The 23,411-nt window shown below is 31.7% G+C and overlaps 2 protein-coding genes across 4 annotated transcripts in view; one reads left to right on the plus strand and one right to left on the minus strand.

Moving 5' to 3' along the window:
- LOC139492079 (synaptonemal complex protein 1-like) overlaps positions 1 to 3,078 on the minus strand; it is a 57,523-nt gene extending 54,445 nt beyond the window's left edge. For 2 of the 3 annotated variants that reach the window (XM_071280216.1, XM_071280214.1), the window contains exon 1: positions 2,984 to 3,078. The gene's annotated coding sequence lies outside the window, so the exon portion shown is untranslated. Of the gene's footprint in view, positions 1 to 2,957 lie in introns of all 3 variants that reach the window. The other variant, XM_071280215.1, reaches the window with a different exon arrangement.
- LOC139492080 (DNA mismatch repair protein Msh2-like) overlaps positions 3,062 to 23,411 on the plus strand; it is a 31,800-nt gene continuing 11,450 nt past the window's right edge. The window contains exons 1-17 of the mRNA XM_071280217.1: positions 3,062 to 3,164; positions 9,756 to 9,805; positions 11,408 to 11,443; positions 11,871 to 11,958; positions 12,964 to 13,109; positions 13,528 to 13,638; positions 14,698 to 14,784; positions 15,104 to 15,227; positions 15,739 to 15,825; positions 16,828 to 16,886; positions 17,328 to 17,448; positions 18,210 to 18,323; positions 18,784 to 18,920; positions 19,362 to 19,478; positions 21,437 to 21,551; positions 22,033 to 22,088; positions 22,337 to 22,426. Of these exons, the coding sequence (XP_071136318.1) occupies positions 3,128 to 3,164; positions 9,756 to 9,805; positions 11,408 to 11,443; positions 11,871 to 11,958; positions 12,964 to 13,109; positions 13,528 to 13,638; positions 14,698 to 14,784; positions 15,104 to 15,227; positions 15,739 to 15,825; positions 16,828 to 16,886; positions 17,328 to 17,448; positions 18,210 to 18,323; positions 18,784 to 18,920; positions 19,362 to 19,478; positions 21,437 to 21,551; positions 22,033 to 22,088; positions 22,337 to 22,426 (1,575 nt within the window). The 5' untranslated portion in view covers positions 3,062 to 3,127. The remainder of the gene's footprint in view (positions 3,165 to 9,755; positions 9,806 to 11,407; positions 11,444 to 11,870; positions 11,959 to 12,963; positions 13,110 to 13,527; positions 13,639 to 14,697; positions 14,785 to 15,103; positions 15,228 to 15,738; positions 15,826 to 16,827; positions 16,887 to 17,327; positions 17,449 to 18,209; positions 18,324 to 18,783; positions 18,921 to 19,361; positions 19,479 to 21,436; positions 21,552 to 22,032; positions 22,089 to 22,336; positions 22,427 to 23,411) is intronic.

Below are 23,411 nucleotides of genomic sequence, written 5' to 3' on the forward strand. Positions count from 1 at the left end.
ATACCTCTTTTATGTTTCCCGCTTAAAACAGTGCAAACATGAGTTATCTTTCTTTGAAGGAATACCCGGATGAAAGTGTAAACATGACGCTTCCGTTTGTTGAAAACCGTGTCAAAATCAGACGAAATTTACGGAATTTACGAGAATTTGAAATGAGGGAACATTTTTTTTGAAAGAATATGGAAGAATTGAAGCCAAACTAGTATACTTTTTTGACATAAAATGTCGTTTTAAGTACAAAACACTTGGAATGGACATCGTTCAGTGTGAGGAATTTGTACAGCCTCATAAAAAATTTCAAAATTTTGCCATTTTGGGTTAAAAAAATTACGATTTGGGGTCAAAGAGCAGAATTTTGAGAATTTCACCTAGAAAATGCCGAAAATTTGAAAATTTGAATATTTTAAGAAGAAAAAATTATTAAAACATGAATAAAACTGTGAACATGGTGTTAGTGAATGAAATAAATACACAAATAACTACAAACAAGTTTTTATTGACATTTATTATGAAGATCTCCCACTTGAGTAATAGTAGCCAGGGAAGCCATCGTCTCAGAGTAGCTTCTGTCTGGGCAGCAATCGGTGAAAGGGTTAATAGCTAATATTTTCACCATTTTTCAAGGTGAATAAATGTTGTAATGCTGATCATTTAGCATGGCTCATTCAGTTATTAAACAAGAATGTGTCCTCAGTACACGAATGCCCCACTCGCACTATCATTTTCCATGTTCAGTGGACCGTGAAATTGGGGTAAAAACTCTAATTTGGCATTAAAATTAGAAAGATCATATCATAGGGAACATGTGTACAAAGTTTGAAGTCGATTGGACTTCAACTTCATCAAAAACTACCTTGACCAAAAACTTTAACCTGGAGCGGGACAGACGGACGGACGGATGCACAGACCAGAAAACATAATGCTCCTCTACTATCGTAGGTGGGGCATAAAAACTCCCAAAAAGGGGGTATCCCGTTATGTTGGTAAGTCGTTCACCTATGGACATTTTTTTTCTTATTTTTTCTGTAGACTTAGCTTTGATTTTTTATTTACCGTGTATTGTCAAGCTTGGTTACTCATTATTGTTTCTCAGTCACTCAATGTATGATGTTGTTCCATACTAAAGGTGCTGACCCTGTTTGTTTACATTCAAATTCCAGTGGCGTCAAAACCACGTGATGTATTGAATCGTTCTAACCAATCAAATTGCTCTTTTGTCAGTTAGGGGATTTTTTCAGTCAAAGGCAATTATATTATTTGTTTGTGTCACAATTCTAAATTCTATCCTTTAATCTATAGCTCTTGATACCTAAACTAATTCGTGTAAAAATGAATTTGTCATAAGACAGATAGCGTCAAGCTCATTTTGTCGGTTTGTTTTAATTTTTGCTGTAGCTTGTTATGGTAATACAAGTATTCCACAATCAACACTTTTTAAAATATATATATATATATATATATATATATTTACGAACATATTATCCCCATTTAAGTTGTCCAGTTTCAATAATGTAATCAATGACATTTATGACATATACATAAATTTAGAATACTTGAAAAATCTTGAAAGTAATTTATAAAACATCCTTTTTTTAATCTCGATAAAAGTTGCACATTTCAACAGTAAAAAAATCTATGTCTAGATTTGTCTACATTATTTTGTTAAACGTCATGTGAAACCTGATCGATTCATCGGTATTCAACTGTTTTACTCTGGATCCACTTGTAACCGAAAAATACTTTTAGAACAGTTTAAAACAAACGGTTAAAAGCAAAAATATGCTAAATTAAATACAATTTTCCATGCTAAACTGTTGTAGTTTGAACAACTCTTGTCCGTTTTTCAAGTTTTTTTTACATAATACGACTTCTTTCTGGAGGTAGAGGTTTAATATATGGTACAGCGCCACCAGATTCTTATAAATTAACCTCGGATTTCACACAGGTACTTTATAATTACGTGACTGTTAAAGAAATTCCAGATGCCATTTTACAACCACGGTATCACAGATAGTTACCAAAGGGATCTTGCCGCTGAGACTATAATTTGATAAAATCATATATGACTTTAGTACAGAGCTCTGCTTAGCTTACTTTTAGAACAGTTTAAAACAAACGATAAAAAGCAAAAATATGCTTAATTAAATACAATTTTCCATGCTAAACTGTTGTAGTTTGAACAATTCTTGTCAGTTTTTCAAGTTTTTTACATAATACGACTTCTTTCTGGAGGTAGAGGTTTAATATATATGCATGGTACAGCGCCACCAGATTCTTATAAATTAACCTCGGATTTCACACAGGTACATCTCTACTTCTACCGGATAATGGCCACAATCAACTAATTGAATATTTTGCCATGACTTCGGTGCGCATACGGACCCCTCCCCCTCCCCCCAAATTATACACCTTATCGCTATTTGTCCGCCATTGCTGGAAATCACACAGGTTCCCGTAAAATTTTGACGTCATAAAACAAAATGTCTGACGCCACAATGGAAAAGTGATTGTTGTTGACGTCAAAAGTTCAAGCGGACGGGTCAGTCGGGAATAGCGATAAGGTGTATTATTACGTGACTGATAAAGAAATTCCAGATGCCATTTTACAACCACGGTATAACAGATAGTAACCAAAGGGGTCTTGCCGCTGAGACTATAATTTGATAAAATCATATGACTTTAGTACAGAGCTCTGCAGGCCGTTAATACATGCTAAGAAGTCGTTGTTTATATTCCTTTTAAATATTACTTCCATGGTCTGACAATGTTTTAAAGTGTTGTGCAATGTGGACACTTGTCTGTTTTCAGGATACTTTTTTTTAATATTCTGCATGAATAACTGAATTTGAAAATAATTTGTCTGATGTCCCTCACTCTGTTCAGAAACAGTGTTTTATTTTGATTGCACATTGAACATTTTAAAGTTTTGTTTTCTAACATGCAATCGTGAAGCTCACAATCTTGGACAGGGAAAATATAATACCGTCAAATGAGATACAAGGTACGTCTTCTCATATTTTCTTGCTTGGCAATCAATTTCTGACTGAACAGCTTGTCGTCTGCTGTAAATAATACTCTACGCATGCTCTATCGGAAATAAACATCCGGCATATTATTTCCCGCGAAAATGGCTGAAGTTCAACCAAAACAAGAACTACAGTTAGGTAAATAACACGTAATACACGAGTAATAATAATCAAAACATAATCCCGGTTACAAAGAATTAACCAATATAAGATATTGTCATGTTAATTTATCCTTGAAATTAATGACACTTCTTAGTTGCATGGACCCTCCCCCCTTTTTTGGTTTATTTTTGTGTTCCCGACGTTGCGCTTGTTATTGCATCGCAGCTAGGCGAAGGGACGTAATTTGTTACTCTTGTCAGTTACGTCCATCCCCCAGGAATGTCCCTAAAATTGGTTTCTGTCCCTTACTTTACCCAAAGTTTTTCTTGTGCTCGAACAAATGTTATAAGGGGGTCTCATACACCTTATCGCTATTCCCGGCTGACCCGTCCGCTTGAACTTTTGACGTCAACAACAATCACTTTTCCATTGTGGCATCAGACATTTTGCTTTATGACGTCAAAATTTTACGGGAACCTGTGTGATTTCCAGCAATGGCGGACAAATAGCGATAAGGTGTATTGACATTGGGGGTTCTGATCCCAGATCCTCCTTGCTGTTTTGTCAGATTCCTATATCTGCTTACGCTATGTATATAAGCAATTCTCATTTTTTGTCTCGCTTGAAGGAGTCTAAAAGCGAGGCATAGGTATGCTGTTGGAAATTGTTTAGCCATGTACCTTCAGTCATAGTTCATTGACTTTGAATATTAGCTAAACTTACATGTTATAGTGTTGCTATTTTTTATTTCAACATTTGCATTATAGAAATTACAAAAAAGCGAGACATATCTCTGTGATAACAGTTTATTTGTAATTTTCCGTGTCTCGCTACACTTCATTTCCCATATTCACAGCACAATAATTTGACTTTCATGTGTCACGCTTACAAAATTTCGGCAATCCTGTGTCACGTTTAAACCCCAATGAGACCTACTTATAAGAGGGTAGTAATGCCCTTTATCGTCAGGCGTCAAACAGTCATTTTCGGCTACTGTTAGCGTCAAATTGGTTAAATTTTTAAATATTGTTAAATTTTGGGGCCTTAACATTGCTTAAAGGTCTTTTAAAGAACTCCTGCAATTTCCTTTTCATAACCCTCATCAGATTTATTTAAGCATGTTTAGATAAGGATATTGTGTATGCAATAAAAGTGAAATAAAGATAATCCAGTTTGATACAGTGTCATTGCTGATATTTAAACCTTCTGAAAGTCTTCAAATTGAAAATGTTTAAAATTGCATTAAAATCTTGTAAAAGTGTGTGAAAGATCTGTTAGAAATGTGATGTGGTGATTATGTTAAGATTAGATTTACAATGTCATGAATGTACAATAGATATCAAGCAACCTGCAATAAAAACAACAAAGTGCTAAACTATATCAAAGAATAATTCAAGTTTTCCTTTTTAGCTCACCTGGCCTAAAAGGCCATGTGAGCTTTTCTCATCACTTGGCGTCCGTCGTCGTCGTCGTCGTCGTCGTCGACGTCGTCGTTAACAATTTTTCAAACATCTTCTCCTCTGAAACTACTGAATGGATATGAATGAAACTTAGCATGATTGATCCTTAGATTATCCTGCACAAAGTGTGTGCTTCGATTTTTGATCCGTCAAAAAACATGGCCGCCGTTACTTAAAATAGAACATAGGGGTCAAATGCAGTTTTTGGCTTATATCTCAAAAACGAAAGCATTTAGAGCAAATCTGACAGGGGTAAAAATGTTCATTAGGTCAAGATCTATCAGCCCTGAAATTTTCAGATGAATCAAACAAACCATTGTTGGGTTGCTGCCACTTAATTGGTAATTTTAAGGAAATTTTGCAGTTTTTGGTCATTATCTTGAATATTATTATAGATAAAGATAAACTGTAAACAGCAAAAATGATCAGCAAAGTAAGATCTACAAATAAGTTAATATGACCAAAATTGTCAATTGACCCCTTAAGGGGTTATTGTCCTTTAATGACAATTTTTCACAATTTGTTCATCACAGTTGCTAACTTTAAAAAATCTTCTCCTCTGAAACTACTGAATGGATTTGGATGAAACTTAGCATGATTGTTCCTTAGATTATCCTGCACAAAGTGTGTGCTTCGATTTTTGATCCGTCAAAAAACATGGCCGCTGTTACTTAAAATAGAACATAGGGGTCAAATGCAGTTTTTGGCTTATATCTCAAAAACGAAAGCATTTACAGCAAATCTGACATGGGGTAAAAATGTTCATTAGGTCAAGATCTATCAGCCCTGAAATTTTCAGATGAATCAAACAAACCATTGTTGGGTTGCTGCCACTTAATTGGTAATTTTAAGGAAATTTTGCAGTTTTTGGTCATTATCTTGAATATTATTATAGATAAAGATAAACTGTAAACAGCAAAAATGATCAGCAAAGTAAGATCTACAAATAAGTTAATATGACCAAAATTGTCAATTGACCCCTTAAGGGGTTATTGTCCTTTAAAGGGAAAATTCACGATTTTTTACTTATGGTTTAAATATGTTCATTATGACATAATATATATATTCACAAAGTTTTATCGCTATATGTGCAGTAATAAAGGAGAAATTCAATAATTAATGAAAAAATATCAACTACTTCCTGTAGGTCGTGACGTTTTCTCCTGATTTTTGCATGCCGGGATTTAAAATACAATCATTAAAAGTCTTGGTTTTTAATCATATTTTAACGTAATCGTAAGCGCGCCGATGACTTATGCTTTATCTAATAACCATCCGATAATAAGAAGATAAAACGCACAGACGTTCAATTGTACTCATTCGTGAGATAAATTATCTATGTTAAACGTATATATTCGAATTATTTTTGTAGACAACACAAAAAGTTATAAATTTATTTTTAATAAATGCATTTTCGGCCTGATAAGGTGAACAAATTAAAGTAAAATAATCTGTAAAGACAATATGTTGGTGTACTATTATTGACCTTTTACTATCTCTGCTATGACTAGGTTTATACGATGTGTGTATTCACGGTTCTGTGGCAATACTAGTAGATGGCTTGTTGAAAGGTAAATTGTTATTTGCACTTAGGTATTTAACCACGCCTCTAGGGCACACCTTGCCAGGTGTGACTGTCTATTCGGATCAGTGGGAGCATTTAATACACACATTAAAAATACATATTCAAGTTGGTGACAAATAAAAATTGGTCGCCGTGGAATTATTTAATTATATTTGGTGCTATTATTTATTTGAATTCAAATAAGTTAATTTACTAAGAAATACACAATTTTCGGTTAAAGACGGGAAACTTAATTCATATGTCAGAATGAAATGATATACAAGTCTTGTCCTTGATTAATGTCTCATAAAAAAGGGGGACTTAGAAATTAGAAATAGCTTCACTAAATCATTTTTATTTGTCTTTATTAGGCGAAAAAATGTACGAGAACACTTACATTTAGACTTTTGAAAGCCATGTATTAATTAATATATGAAACTATCTGAAGATAACTCTACCGAAGCGGAATATAATATGTACGAATAAAGAAAAAATACTTTTGTATTGGAATGGAATCGAAAAATTACGAATAGATATTCTTTTCAAGTGTGAAAAACGTCAACCAAATTTATTCATAATCGGGAACGTCCTTATTAAAATCTGAGACTACTATAATAATCGTCGTCTCCCAACGTATATATATACTTAAATAACTATTTGACCAACGATGTTTAAAATTAAAAGACAACGAATTTAATATTATCTTTCCCTATTTTTGAATGTTTTTATAAGTCTGTTCAACTTGCAAGAATACCCCTAAAGCGGACAAATATCCGACAAGCAGTTTATTCTTTAAATTGCTGTCATTGAATATCAAGAAAGAAAATAAATCCCGAAATTGATACTCAATAGTTTTCCTAGAAAATATTCACATCCCTTGGGGATTATTAGTGTACGTCCAGTTGCATATATTTTACATGAATGTTGGAACAATTGTGATGATGACGAATTTCGTTCTTATTCGAGAACAATCTAATTGATATATAAATCTGTGAGTTTACTATGTTCTTAACTTCGATGAACCAAAGCAAGTTATAAATTGACCTGTATTTAAATCAAATTGTTTCTTTTTTTTCTTCTTCTTCTTTTGGTATACAATAGTCTATCGAATTCGTTGATTACATACTGTTGGCATACGTGGACTAGTCTATTTACAAAACTTTTACCACAATTTACACAAAATGTATGTTTCTTTCTATGTTCAATGTATACATGTATACATATTTTAAATTGCGCTACTGACTATAGTTCCGTAACTTTCTACCCAGGCGTATGTATACACGAATCGTCGACAAGTGCGCACATTTTTTTAAATCAATAATTCTGGTATGTTCCAATCTGTCCTAAACTATTGACAACGAGTATATATTACATTTTCCCAAATTAACCCTTGGAAAAATATGTAAATAGATTTGTATTTCTTCAATTTTTTTTTTTTTGTATTATTTTTTTTTTGTAAATAATATTCTTTACACCAGAAATGTTATTTATAAACAAGCGTATGAGTTCAGTAATGACTAGTATATTATATCACTTTCGGACACGCAAGACAAAAATGTATATTATACATGCACCTGATAGTTCAAAATGGAAAGTTATAAGTAACGGTCGTGTACACTGATCAATACCTACAGAAGTGAAACGATGCATGAACTTGCAAGCCCGCTGGACAGGAAATCGATTGAATACCTGGACGTGTCACCTTACACCCCTTCCAATACCTTTGGGAGTAATACCTTTAGCCATGCTGGTGATCAGATGAGGGAAGATCCGAATTTATTTAAATAAAGTTTATTACTTGAAAGAATTATGAACGAATTAGATTTTCGAAAACAATTTCCACGGAACACTTATTTATGATTTGAACTTTGACTTTTTAACTAATTACAATATTATCAGTTTAAAATTAACAGACTATATGGTTATTTAAAAATAAGACCATTTTCCGTATCAAGTTAGTCAGTCAGATAAAACAACGTACGATTGACAAGATATCGACACGCAATTACGACTACATCGTTTACTGTAGTTTTGTTCCTTTGTGGTTTATAGACATATCGGGATTTTTCATCGGAGAAGGTGACAAGATGGCGGAGAGCAGAGAACTGATACTCAAAATTTAAAATCGATGGTGATCTCTTATTTAGCGGAATAAAACTTTAATATCTATAAATTTGAGCATTTTTATACAGAATGGACATAATATCAATTTTTGATTTTTTTGCGAAGTTTCCCTTTAATGACAATTTTTCACAATTTGTTCATCATATTTGCTAACTTTAAAAAATCTTCTCCTCTGAAACTACTGAATGGATTTGGATGAAACTTAGCATGATTGTTCCTTAGATTATCCTGCACAAAGTGTGTGCTTCGATTTTTGATCCGTCAAAAAACATGGCCGCTGTTACTTAAAATAGAACATAGGGGTCAAATGCAGTTTTTGGCTTATATCTCAAAAACGAAAGCATTTAGAGCAAATCTGACATGGGGTAAAAATGTTCATTAGGTCAACATCTATCAGCCCTGAAATTTTCAGATGAATCAAACAAACCATTGTTGGGTTGCTGCCACTTAATTGGTAATTTTAAGGAAATTTTGCAGTTTTTGGTCATTATCTTGAATATTATTATAGATAAAGATAAACTGTAAACAGCAAAAATGATCAGCAAAGTAAGATCTACAAATAAGTTAATATGACCAAAATTGTCAATTGACCCCTTAAGGGGTTATTGTCCTTTAATGACAATTTTTCACAATTTGTTCATCATATTTGCTAACTTTAAAAAATCTTCTCCTCTAAAACTACTAAACCAAATTCAACCAAACTTCAACTGAATGATCAGTAGGGTGTATAAAATAAAGTTTGTGCTTTATTTTTTATTTCGTCAAAAAACATGGCCGTCATGGCTAAAAATAGAACACAGGGTAAAATGCAGTTTTTGGCTTATATCTCAAAAACTCCAGCATTTAGAGCAAATAAGACAAGAAGTTAAAGTATTTATTAGGTCAAGGTCTACCTGTCCTGAAATTTTCAGCCGAATTGGGTAACTGGTTTTTCAGGTATAATGCCCCTGAATTGATGATTTTAAAGAAATTTTGCAGTTTTTGGTTATTATCTTGAATATTATTATAGATACAGATAAACTGTTAATAGCAAAAATGTTAAGCAAAGTAAGATCTACAAATAAGTCAATTTGACCAAAATTGTCAATTGACCCCTTAAGGAGTTATTGCCCTTTAAAGACTTTTTTCACAATTTGTTCATCATGTTGACTTACTTTAAAAAATCTTCTCCTTTGAAACTGCTGTATCAATTTCAGCCAAACTTAGGCTAAATGAGTTTCAGAGTATCTAGTATAAATTTTATATTTCATTTCCTTGTATGTCAGAAACATAGCTCCTATGGCTAAAATAGAACATAGGAGAAAATGATTTTTTTTTTGCTTTTGAAGAAAATAGGACGATTCAAAGAACATTTAAATAAATTGAAAAGCCAAAATAATCATTGATGAGAGATTTAACCAAAAAAATTAAGGTGAGCGATTCAGGCTCTTGAGAGCCTCTTGTTTGTCATACTATGTACAAGTATTTATTATTTTGTAGATAGCTTTCAAGAGCAAGGCTTTCTATCATATTACAGACACCTTCCAGAGGTATGTTTCATGCAACAGTATTAAAATGACATAAAAAAATCTTTTTATTTCATTCTGAAATTAATTAAAACTTTGTTAACATTATGTGCATTTATATATATATATATATGTTATCTTTTTGGTTGTATATCACATTTCTTTCATTATTTATACTTTTAAGAACCACTTGCTGTTAGACTAAAAGTTCTTTTGGCACTGAGTCATTGAGCTGAATAAATGTTTTTTTCATACACTGGCCAATTTACTCAAGATATTTATCAATGACTAAATACAATTTACGTACTGGAAAACAACACCTGTTGGGGAAAAGAATTAATATTTAAAATATGGCACTGTTAGTGGAAGCTGGAAGATTATCCAGAGGCAATGGACAGATGGTAAGTGCATTCAGAATCTGAACAGATTACATGTGAGATTAAAAAAATATTTACAGGGGGAAATTTGACATTTGAAAAACAAGTTTATTTGTCTGTAAAAGCTTGCAATATCTATTTTGGCAATATTGTATTGTGAAAATTAGATATATCATTAAGGTCTTTCCTTTTACTAAAGGGAAAGACCTTACTGTATTTCTTCTGATTATTATTATTATTATTCTTTTTGTTCCGCCAAACTTTGACGAAGTTAGCCTCCGTAACCGTAAGACGTGTCGCTTTCATGTTCACACTTTGTATCGGTGTCATGAATACCTATCCGGAACTCACCCTGTGAGTCGAAATATTTTGTCGGTTCGGAGTAATCCCTCCGAAACCCAAAAACCTTGTTATCGTTCCAACACCGTAACCGTAATAGGTAGAAAAAAAACAAAGGGTGAAATTTGTTCAGGACCAGACCCTGGTTCTTCGTTACATTTGGATCGAAAAGATTCAACGACTCATTGGTAGGGTTATGCCCCTATGAAAATTAACCGGTGTCGGTTGACCACCAAAACTCAGAAACCGTAAGTCGTAGAGACCTAGGATCTTCACCAATCATCATCAATTTATGTATCTTTGAAAAATACCTCAAGGTCAAATTTGTATGTTGACCTTGACCTTTGACCTAACACCTTGTTATGGGATAATCTCAGGAACCATCATACTTACAGAAGTTTTAAATAGTGGAAAATGTTTGGGTCATTACGGCACAACTTTGTTACATTTTGACCGAAGAGATTTGACCTTTTTTTAAGGGGCATAACACCTGTTTTAGGTTTCTGGAAAGACAAAATCATCTTTTACTATATAACCAAAGGTCCTAGACCCATGGGGTCTTCGGCAATGACATTGGGGACAAATGACCTTGACAAAGGTCAAAAGGTCAAAGGTCAAGGTCATGTCCCATATAGCGAATTTGGTGTTTTTAACCTTATTTAAAGGTTTTTCAGTGTGTTTTAAAGCTTTTCAATGCATTCTACGTCTATTTGAACATGTATTTTACATTACAAAAGGAAAGACCTCTCAATTGTTCAAGAACAATTGACAGTTTAATTATATACCTTTCTGTTACAAATAATGATACAGTCTTACAAAGACTTTTCATTTGAGGAGATGCATGTGTAATATCAGTAAGCAATTGTGTAAAATGACCTTATGATCCAGATTTTGTTTGTCTTTGTTGTAGAAATCCAGTACAACATTAAGAGTATTTGATAGAACAGTGAGTAACAATAAGTTATTGTATGTAACTTGTAAGAAGAAAATCATTATTAGTAATTATTTGTAATGTCCAATTTGAATTACAGTAATTAAAAGTACATGTAAGAATTGATTGCACTTGACAATCTTGTTATTTATTGTAAGTTAAAGACTTGATACTAAGTGAGACAGCATCAATGATATTTAAATAATGTTTTTTTCAATGAAGCATCATCAGACAAGTACTCTTTTTTAAGATGAGACAAAAGCAAGAAAATCTTGCATCATAAGTGAATTTTGACCAATTAATAACTTTAAATTACACCTAGATTATAAATTTGACATTGTACTGTCTCACACATGGCAAATATAGACCGTTTGTATCATACTTCATGAATTGTAGAACTACACATCAAATGCCATCTCTGTGGAAATAATTTATATTTCAGGATTATTATACAGTGCATGGAGAAGATGCTGTTTTTGTTGCTAAAGAAGTTTTCAAAACTACTGGTGTTATAAAATATCTTGGATCAGGTACTTCATTTTTATTTAAGATAAAATTATTTTCTAGTAGTCAGTTGATGTGTAAGATTTGCTCTCTAACTTACAAACTGATGAAGTGGAAGTAATATTTTTATGTTAGATTTGAAAAGCCAATCAACAAACACATTGAACACAAACAACAATGTATTTAAAACTTTATATCACCACCTTGATTTCATAACAGTTATGAAGTCTTACCAAAATTTGCAAAGGCAAAATGAATATATTAAATTTCTGTTTTTTTTTGTTTTTTTTTTGTATACAAGAGGGAAGAAGTATATATTTTGAAAGTAAAAAATAAAACAACTTTTTATTACAAATCTACTCAAAATGAGGGGAAATTGGTTACCTCTGTCCATCTGTCTGTCCATATTACATTTAAAATGAAATATTTATTTTGGTAGAAAATTATATTTAGCAACACATGTGTATTGGTTATAGGCATATAGATTCCACAACTGCAACAATTGTATTTCTATATTTCTCCACTCGAGACAGTTAAATCTTAATATTTAAAGTGCGAGGCTTGCCGAGCTTTTTAAATAATTAAAAATTAATTTTTGAGAGTGGAGAAATATAATACACAAGTTACAGTGGTGGAATCTGTTTCTCTAATGATTTTTATCCTTCCTTTTCAAAGATTTGAGGAAAGTTGAGTACGTTTGGTGTGACGTCATCAGGCATGATGGCCTTTTTTCATAAAGTCACAATAAGAAAATTCAGAAGAAAACAAGAAAATTTTTAAAACGTCATAATTAAATTTTAACCAATCATTTGCCGAGAACAGATTTTTCACTAGTGAGGAGAAATATTTTTCTCATACCGGTCAGGAAATGTGAAAATAGCACAAAAATTAGAGAAATAAAAAGATAAAATTCAAAAGTAAATTACTTACTACAATTCAGCTGAATAGGACTTTTGTATAAATTAAGTATTTGGTATAGTCTTCAATAACTTATTTCAGATAATGACAAATGCTGAAATCTTTTATTCTAGGTGACAGAAAAGTAGAATCAGCTGTTTTAAGTAAACTGAACTTTGAATCATTAGTAAGAGATCTGTTGTTGGTTCGGCAGTATCGTGTGGAGGTCTACAAAAACAAAGGTGGTGCAAAGAACAATGAATGGAGTATTGGGTATAAGGTAACAATAACAAAAGGATAGATACATACTGCATAGTGAATATTTTTAAAAGTATCAAATCCAACAAAAAAATAATTTCTCATTGAAAAAAAAGACTAGTTAAAAACACATCAATGTTATCATTCATTTGCATATGTATTCAGGCTGAATGACATCCTCCAAACTATTAATTTTCTGATTTCCAATTCGCAATTTATTTAAAAAAAAAAACATTGTGTGAAATTTTGATCAACCTTTTGCTACTTTCGATCTTTTGTTTTAGATTTGGTTGTTTCCCAAATTACACAATATATCTTAAAAGTATTTTGTCAAAATTGATGATAAACAATTACAATGCCAAAATCTTTCCGTTTTTAAAAGTGTAATTAATGCATCTTGGTTTTATTGTTAATTTTTATTATTGACACTTGTTTTATAGGCCTCACCTGGTAATCTCACACAATTTGAAGATATTTTATTTGGTAACAATGATATGTCTGTCTCTGTTGGTGTTATTGCTGTTAAACTTGGATCAGATGCAGGACAGAGGGTAAATTATTTATTTATTGCAATCATTTGTATTCATTAGACTCGACATAGAATAAATACTGAATGATTTATATCCGAGTCACACGATGTGTCCTATTATAAATGAAAAATATGATAGCTCTCATTATCAACCAAAGTTCAGATGAAGTGGATGCAAGCAATTTTAGGCAATCGTATGGTCTTCAACAATCAGAAAAAAATACCTTATACCTCGCATGATACTATATAACATTTCACTTGAGAAAACTAATTACAGTCTTCCCCTTAATGGATCAATAAACAATTCATATAAAAAAAGAAGAGGTGGTATGATTGCCGATGAGAGAACTCTCCACAAGAGATCAAAATGAAACAAATTAACAACTGTAGATTCCTTTATTCTCTGGGATAGAGGCAGTGTTATATTTTCCTGGATACTTGATTTCCTAGTCTGGTTAAAGTTTGCATTAAAACTTGTAAGAATTTGTACTTTGTTGAACATTGTTGAACAGTTAAAAATTGTGGTTCTAATATGATGTTCTTCTTTAGCTTTGGGTACAAAGCCATGTTCTAATTTGAATAGAACATTGGCTGCACATGATTGACGTCACAATTGAAATTGCAACTTCAGATGATTTGTTGGTGTTGCTCGCTAGAAAATTAAAAAAAAACATTCTTAAAGTAAGTTTAAATGTTTCTGTTCTTTTTTTATTGATAAACTGTTGATTTTTCTATAAAGTTTTTGTTCATTAAATCAAAATTTCGACATTTCGAGCGTCTACTATAGGTCCGCTTCGAAGTACAAAAGTTCAAAATATTCCTATTAGAATCGAAATAATTCTTTCATGCCATGCTCTATGCTCATTTTAACATGGGTAGGCATTATATTTGTTAATATCTTAATACCGAGCGTTTATTTCTTAAATCATTCACATTTACCCACAAAATCACCATGTTATACATGAAATACTCAGTTTCAATATTTAATCAGTTTATAAAGATTTTTTTGGACAAATATCAAAGGTATAATTAATCTTGTATATATAAATTTTGTGAAATGTTATATTTACCACTTCTTCAGGTTGTTGGAGTTGGTTATGCTGATGCAACACTCAGAAAATTCATGGTCAGCGAGTTCACAGATAATGACCAGTTCTCAAACTTAGAGGTAAAATTGATTATCTTTATTCCAGCCGTTTTGAATTCACAGCTGATTCTTTTCAGAGAGACGTACAAATATACATACCTTGAAGAAATAAGAATGGCTACTGAAGGGGCAAAAGGAAATTATCATATGACTTTTTCAATATCAAGTTCATATCATCTTTAAGACGAGATGTTGGGGATATGACAATTAAACAGGAACCTATCATAGCAAAACACCAGAAAACTTCTTACGGTTACAATATGGGTAACTAATTGTAAATTGTATGTTATTCAAATGTATGTTCTGTTTTAGTGATTGCATTTACTTATTTTGGTTTTAGGCTTTGATAGTACAGCTTGGACCAAAAGAATGTTTACTTGGAACTGGTGATTCTGCCATAGAGAATGGTAAACTGAAGCAGGTTTTGGATCGTAGTGGACTTTTAGTTACAGAAAGAAAAAAAAGTAATAAAATCACTATGAAAAATATAAAAAAAGATAAAAATGAATATTGATATAAATCAAATTACTGTAAATATTAACCTTTTTCTTGTACATTTATTCTGATTCTTCTCTTTACCCACAATAGTCTAGCTGGATAAGTCACATTGTTCTTTAGTACATCATCGGCAAGTATTTTTAATCTTAAATATTGACAAGTTTGTTATACTTTTAAAAAATGAGAGCCTAAAAGCTCATTTTCTTTTTGTACTTCAAAGGAATGACAGTATATTGTGAATTAAAATTTGAACTCGTACTGATTTTGGTGAAATGTTTTAAAATAAAGGGTTGTAGCAGACATATTCTTAAAAGATGACTAGAGTCTAGATATTCTGTGAAATATTGATCTTTCACTATATCTGTTTCATTTTATTTGTTAAGATTCAACCAGCATAAAAAAAATCTGTCTGGGTATCTTTACATAAAAACATGCTTACCGGTACCTAGTTATTTGTAACCAGTACTTGTTTTATAGGTGATTTCTCAACGAAAGATACAGTACAGGATCTAAACAGACTTCTGAAATTTAAGAAAGGAGAACAAGATAACAGTGCTGCCTTACGTAAGCACCTTACCAATGTCATTGTTACTGCAGAATATTGACTAGTTGCATGTTGTGCCTGTACTTAACATCTTCTAAATGGTATATTTTACTATAGGTTTGTTTTGTCAATTGTACTGGACACAGACCTGTAAGGATAACATCAAGCTATCTTGTTTATAGTTTGGATTCAAAATGATTAAGGACTGTTCCATTTAAACATATTCTGTTACCTGACAGACCCAATTTTTGCACACAGACCCTAAGTCATTTTATTTCTGTCGAGAAGTGAAAAATTAATTTTATTATTGTTAAAAGGAAACTGTAGAGTAAGAGTTGCGTATAAAATAAATCTAATGTCTGATGCATCTAAATGTTCACAATAATGAATATAACAGCTGTTTAAAAAAGAACCACCTCACAACCAATGTAATGAAATAATCACTTTGCCGCAATTTTTCCAGCCAATAATCAAGGGAAATAATAATCCAAAGTGCATTCCCTAGGTCTAATGGAACAGTCCGTTGATGGCATACACAAATATTAACTCTGAAGTTAAAGTTTTTAAAATTTTAATAACTTTCTTAAACGATTTATATCAAACTTTGACAGAAGCTTGTTAATGATTGTTTATCAGTATTTTACTTATTAATGGACTTTGTGCCAGTTAACATTACATTCACTCTGGTTAAAGATTTTAAAATTTTGATAACTTTCTTAAACTATCCTGTATTGCTACCAAACAAAATGTTACTTAATTATGTACGTAGTTTTCTTCCAGTTAAGATTACATACAATCTGCAGTTAGTTCCTTAAACATTTAATAGCTTTATAAAGTAGGCGAGACACTGAGTTCCACGGAACCCTTACAATTTTTTTCCAAATGCATGCATTAGAATTATTTGAAGCATGTATTATTTGCAATTATTTTACCATGCAAAAATGCAATTTTTTATCTAAATGAATAAAAGAAATGAATAAAATAATTCAAAGAACACTATATAGGACTGATTATTTTTACAGCTGAAACAGAAAAAAGTCATGCCATTGGAGCCCTTGCTGCTGTGATCAAATACCTAGAGGTAAAATAGCAGAAATTATTTTAGATAAATTGATTTTTTTTAATTGTTTATTTTTGAAATAAGATATTGGTTAGTCCTCCAGTAATACATGTTGCCTGAAATTAAATTTTAATGGTAAAAGTACTTGAAACTTTTTGGTGGTTTTTAAATTGTTTTAAATCCATTTGAAACTAATAGGTTGAGACAAAGAAATACAGATAATGATACAAAACTTTTAAATCTTGGGTATGATCGTCTAACATTTATGACTGAGACAACCCTGTCTGGTTTCTGATCTTGTACTCTTTACAGTGTTTACCGTGTTGTATTGTAAACGTCTCAACTAAATACTAAGTTTGAGTCTTTTAATTACATTTCATATTACAATTTAAAACTCACATAATAAAATATTTTTACATTTTTTTTCTGTTTTGAATTGATGTTTCCAGTCTTTTGTTACAGCTTTTATCAGATGAAGGAAACTTTGGTCAATTTTCTATAAGCTCTTTTGAGTTAGGACAATACATGAGACTGGATGCTGCAGCTGTGAGGGCTTTGAATCTTCTACCAAATACAGTGGAAGGTAATGGATCTTTCGAAAGATTATGATTGCATGTTTATTGTAAAATATTTTTAGAATTTGATATGACAGTCATTCTAAAGATGCATTAGAAAAAGACTTATTTTAAAGGGGAGTCGGTTATTAGATCAAATGTGCACTTTGAAAGTTTTAAAATATTTGTTGTTTCGATAAAAATATGTACAGTTGTATTTACATGTCAATGACACAAAACTGAAACAACAAATGACATCTTGATTTCAAATTATATTCCTTAACAATAGTAGTATACTTAATACCATATGTCAAGTTCTAAATAACGACAATTAAAGAAATTATGAATAGATTTAATATAGAGGCTACCACTTATCTTTCATATTACCAAATTTCTTAAATGGCAAAAACTAACCAATATAGATATAGCACAAGACAAAGCACTATTGTGGTTCTAACCTTGAGATAGGCACATGAGATTATAAAACAAAGTAGTGAATGGAAACTATGAAAATGTTTCATTCAGAATGATTGACAAATAGTTTCGGTTAAGTTAGCCTCATCTTAGATATTGTTATAAGGAACTACTCTCATGCTTAAAAGCAAACAGCTAAAAAGAACATTGACAGTTGTGTTGCCTAAGGGGAAAATTGTGTATTCAGCTGGCTTTGATGATTTTGTATTTTATTCAGTTTGATTTCAATTTTTATCAGCTAACACAAAAATATATATACTTTTAATTATTCAACATTTGTTTATTGTATACATCACATATTTTTTCTATATTTTAGGAGGAAATAGAAATCATAGCATACTGGGCCTATTAAATAGATGTAGAACAGCCCAAGGTCAAAGGTTATTGGGCCAATGGGTTAAACAGCCATTGGTTGATCTTAATAAAATAGGTTAGTACAGTTAACTACATATGTTTTGCAAAGAAAAGTAATTTACAATTATTTTTTAATAAAAACCGAAAAGCCTCTTCAAAGGAAAGGCACTTAGCTACTCTTTAAAAAAATCTTAGTATGATTAACTATTACCCTGCAAATATAGATCCTTGCTTTTATAAACAGAGATGACAGTTCATACATTTTATTTAGCTAGCAATTGCTTTTGATATTATGGAAATAGCTTTTATATGAAAACCTTAATTTTAAAACAGATCTGTTGAAAGAACACAGCTAGTTTAGAGGGATTTACATCCTTTAGAAGTGGGAGGGAGAAAAGAACGAGTCTGACAACCAAATCTTTGTATAAACCTTCACTAAGAAAATATGGTTGTTCAAGGAAAATATTTTACCTTCTTTATACAGAAATGCATAAGTTTTCTTCCAATAATCATTATCTTTAATTTATTTATTTTAGAGGAGAGGTTGAATGTTGTAGAAGCTATGATTGATGATACAGAACTAAGACAGATCTTACAAGAAGATCAACTGAGAAAAATTCCAGACTTTCAGAGGCTGGCTAAAAAATTCCAGAGGAAAAAAGCTACATTACAGGTTACTAGATATCCATCATGTTGACACCCATTTACCATTGTAATTTCTCGGTTAAATAAAACCTATAAACAAAAAAATTGTAATTTTATCAACCTATCAAAGTAGATTTAGGATACCATTTTATATAATGGTAATGGGCTAATGAATTTTTCACAAAAAGGAATATTGCTGTGGACAAATTTCTGTTGTGGATTCTTATCAATAAAACAGTATAATGTTAAAATACTATAGATTCAAATACATTGTGTGTATTTATTAAAGCTTTTGTGGGCAAACAAACAAAAATGTGGGAATTCTTGCAATCTCTTGAAACACCACAATAATCTACAGATTTTAAAACTAACTGTTTATCTTTACCACTCTTATTTCTTGCTGCATTTCTCAATAGTATACATTTCTGAATGGAAGTCATATTTAAAGTCCATATATCATATATTTTAGGACTGTTACCGAGTTTACCAAGCTATTGAAAAGATGCCATACTTACTGGAAACATTAGAATGTCATGAAGGTCCAAACAAACATTTGTTGATGGAACTGTTTACTAACCCTGCAAAGGTATGTTTGAAATGAAATCATTCATTAACTTTGTTCTCTAGTACACATAGTACACATTGAATTTACTTTTGACTAACATTATGGAACTTGATAGTAATATTTACTTAGATAAAGAGTGATTGTTACAATGACAGATGCTAAAGGAGTAGGTTCAGTAAGACCCCTTTTTGGCCCCAAAATATAGAAATTTTACAAAATTGTTTTAATGTAAATTTTTAGTTATTTTTTGGAAGGTATAATGCCTCTGCTACATAAGTATGGGCTGTTTTTGGCATTTCAATGCACATATATCCGGTACTTGCATCATTGAGTCAGGCTAAATTACTGAAATCTTCACAATTTCATCTTTTTAGTTAAATTTTAGACGGTTTCCATCTTAAATGAAAGTGGTCGCATTCGTGTTCATTCTTGATATTGAAATGTAAGTTGTGTTTAATGATAATACATAACATATATAAAGGTCAAGGATGAACACGGATGCGGCCACTTTCATTTTTGACAAAAACCATATGAAAAGTGACAGTTTTTGGCATATTTGATAGATTTTTTTATATTTAAGCTTGAATCGGAGCGTTTTTAATGAGTGAATCAGTTAAAATCTTTCACACAAAAAATTGAATCAATTGAAATAGACATTTAAGTGTTTAAAAAGTGTCCAAAATCTTTCGTCAGATGAACTTGAAATTTGAGGCCAAAACCGGCCTTTACCTACTCCTTTGTAATTCAATGTATGTTTACATACTGGATTGGATTGGCTTAAATTTTGCATTATTTTCTCAATCAACATGTAAGATTTGATATGGAAAGAATTTGTTTTATTATGTTAATTGCAATGAATTACATTGATTTCTCTGTGAAATAAAAACTGATAATTTCACATGTGAAATAAATGGTTATTATCACATGTGAAATAAACGTGGTTATTTCATTTCTCTGACGTCATACAACAATAGGTGTTGTCCTGACATCGGATCAAAACAAACTGAATGCTTAGGAAAAAGAAATAGTTCTTTACATTTTCTACTTTAATTTCAGAAAAAGATAATCAATATTTTATCCAAAATTCAAATTTTAAGAAGTAAACCTTATAGTGGCATATAAATATTCCACTTCTGCATCATCACATAAAGCAATGAAAGTGGTCCTAAATGTTTATTAACCAGATTTTTGTGACAAAAATGTCGGTTATTGATTTGGGGATGTATGGCGGGCGGTCGGGCCGGCGGCAATCAAATGTTGTCCGTGCATTAACTCATGAACCGTTCAACCAAAGCTTTTAAAATTTTAATATGTTATTACTGACAACTATACGAAGGTCAAGTTCAATAATGGCGATTTTGACTTTTACCGTTCAGGAGTTATGGTTCTTGAAAGATTGAAAAATGGAGTTTCCAGTCGTGTCTATGCATTTACGCATGAACTGTTCTACCAAAGCTTCCCAGATTTTAATATGTTGTTACTAATGACAGAATGGAGGTCAAGTTCAATAATGACGATTTTGACTTTTACTGTTCAGGAGTTATTCTTCTTGAAAGATTGAAAAATGGTGTTTCCCGTCGTGTCCGTGCATTTTCTCATGAACCATTCAACCAAAGCTTTTGAAATTTTAATATGTTGTTACTGATGACAAAATAGAGGTCAAGTTCAATAATGACGATTTTGACTTTTACCGTTCAGGAGTTATGGTTCTTGAAAGATCGTAAAATGGCGTTTCCATTCACGTTGCTGCATTTACTCATGAACCATTCAATCTAAGCTTTTCAAATTTTAATATGTTGATACTGATGACAAAATGGAGGTCAAATTTGATATTGACGATTTTCACTTTCACCATTCATCAGTAATGGTTCTTGTGATATTGCCAGGACACAAATAAATGTTAATAAATCCGGTTTGCTGTTGTTGTGACAGCCTCTTGTGTTATATTGTTTACAATAAGTGTATGTTGATTATTTTAGGAATTACTGATGGACTTTGCCAAGTTTCAAGAAATGGTAGAGACTACTATGGATCTAGCCCAAGTAGAGAACCATGAGTTTGTAATCAAGGCAGACTTTGATGAAGGATTAGCAGGTTAGTTATTCAAATCATGCTCTTTAAAATTGAGAATGTAAAGGGGGAATGTGTCAGAGACAACAACCCGACCAAAGAGCAAGAGAAAATCTCCCACACCAGAAGGCGGGCTTGAGCTGGCCCCTCAACTAAAATGTGACTAACCTTGAAAGACCATCATTTTAAAACTCTTCAAAAAATTATTTTGCATTTGTGGTGTTGACAATCACAAACGCATTACAGTTCCAGTTGCTATAAATCCATGCCATTCTTTAAAGTATTGAAAATCTCATTGAATTGCATATACATGTATATGTGTATTCAAAGGTCTCATTTCATGTTTCAATGGTTACAATAAAGTTTTAGAATACCTATGCTTTGAATAATGTGTGGGGGTAAGCTCGTAAGAACAATACATGCATTCTTGTTTTACTTGAATTGGATGTTTTATTAAATTAATCTATAGACTTTATTATCAATGGTTTTATCTTTGTCATTCCAGCTTTAAGGGAACAAATAGACAGCTTAGAGGATGATATTAAATCACAGATGAATAAGGTAATACACTTTGTAATAATAGTAAAGATTCTTAGAAAGTTCAAGAAAATTTTCAGTAAAAGTTCAGATTCCTCTTGGTTTTCGAAGAAATAAAAAAATACTCTAAAACTATTTACTCCAGAAATTTATTTAAAGAAACTTTGCAAGAAGTCAAATGTTCTAACTTTTTATTTCCTTGAGATTGTAATTTGAATACCCATGTATTATTCAGATGATAAAATAAAGATGGGCTTATTTTTGGTTTACAGGTTGCAAGAGATTTAGGTATAGAACCAAACAAAGTCCTTAAATTAGAAAGTAATTTACAATTAGGATACTTCTTTAGAGTTACTAGAAAGGTAAGATTTAGAAGATTTATTCTAATCCTGTTAAATTGATTTCAGTAACAACAATCAAAATAAAAGTAAAAATCATTGAAAGAGTATATAGAGAACAAAAAAATCTGGATAGTTAATGGTAGGAATGTCACTTCCCTAACATTTTATCTTGGAGACTCTTTCCATTTGCTACATGTGTAAATGAATATGGAGTTATTTTTTTTAGCTCACCTGGCCAAAAGGGCGAAGTGAGCTTTTCTCATCACTTGGCGTCCAGCGCTGTTAACTTTTAAAAAAAAACTCTTCGCTGACACTACTAGGACAAATTTAACCAAACTTGGCCACAATCATCATTTGGGTATCTAGTTTCAAAATGTGTCCAATGACCACCCCTGTGAACTAAGATGGCTGCCATGGCTAAAAATAGAACATAGGGGTGAAAGACAGTTTTTGGAAAGTTTGCTATAGCTTGCTATTGCTACTTTCCTTAGGCGTCGGCCTCAAACTTCCGGTTGACAGATTATTGCAATATATTCTGCTCCGAGATGGTGTAGTACTAGTGTTTGAGTTCTGATTCTTCGAAGATTATTTTAAAATTTTGAGTAACTACTGTTTTGAATGAAAAGATTACAGCTTGAATAAAAAAGAAATGAATGTTCACCGATGATTCAGATGAATTTAACTTCATTTTTAAAAATGAGTATCACAAACACTACTTCGAGGATCTGCCATGCGCTGAAGAGAAAATCACAAGAAATCTACACGAGATTACGTTTTCATTCATTCATGAATATTTCATGAATGAACATTTTCTCGCTCTACTTTTACCTGTTTACTATATGTATGTACGTAAACGTGGTAATATCCCGAGTGTATCGAAAGAATCGGGAATGACTGATTAAAATGCAAGAACAAGTTGACATTTTGACCAAGCCGTCGGATAATTGAAAAGTGATAACGGTTTGTTTAAACAAAACACAGGTGAAAGAATATAAAATACTCGATA

This window comes from Mytilus edulis, chromosome 10, assembly GCF_963676685.1.
Source record: "Mytilus edulis chromosome 10, xbMytEdul2.2, whole genome shotgun sequence".
Taxonomy (NCBI): Eukaryota; Metazoa; Mollusca; class Bivalvia; order Mytilida; family Mytilidae; genus Mytilus; species Mytilus edulis.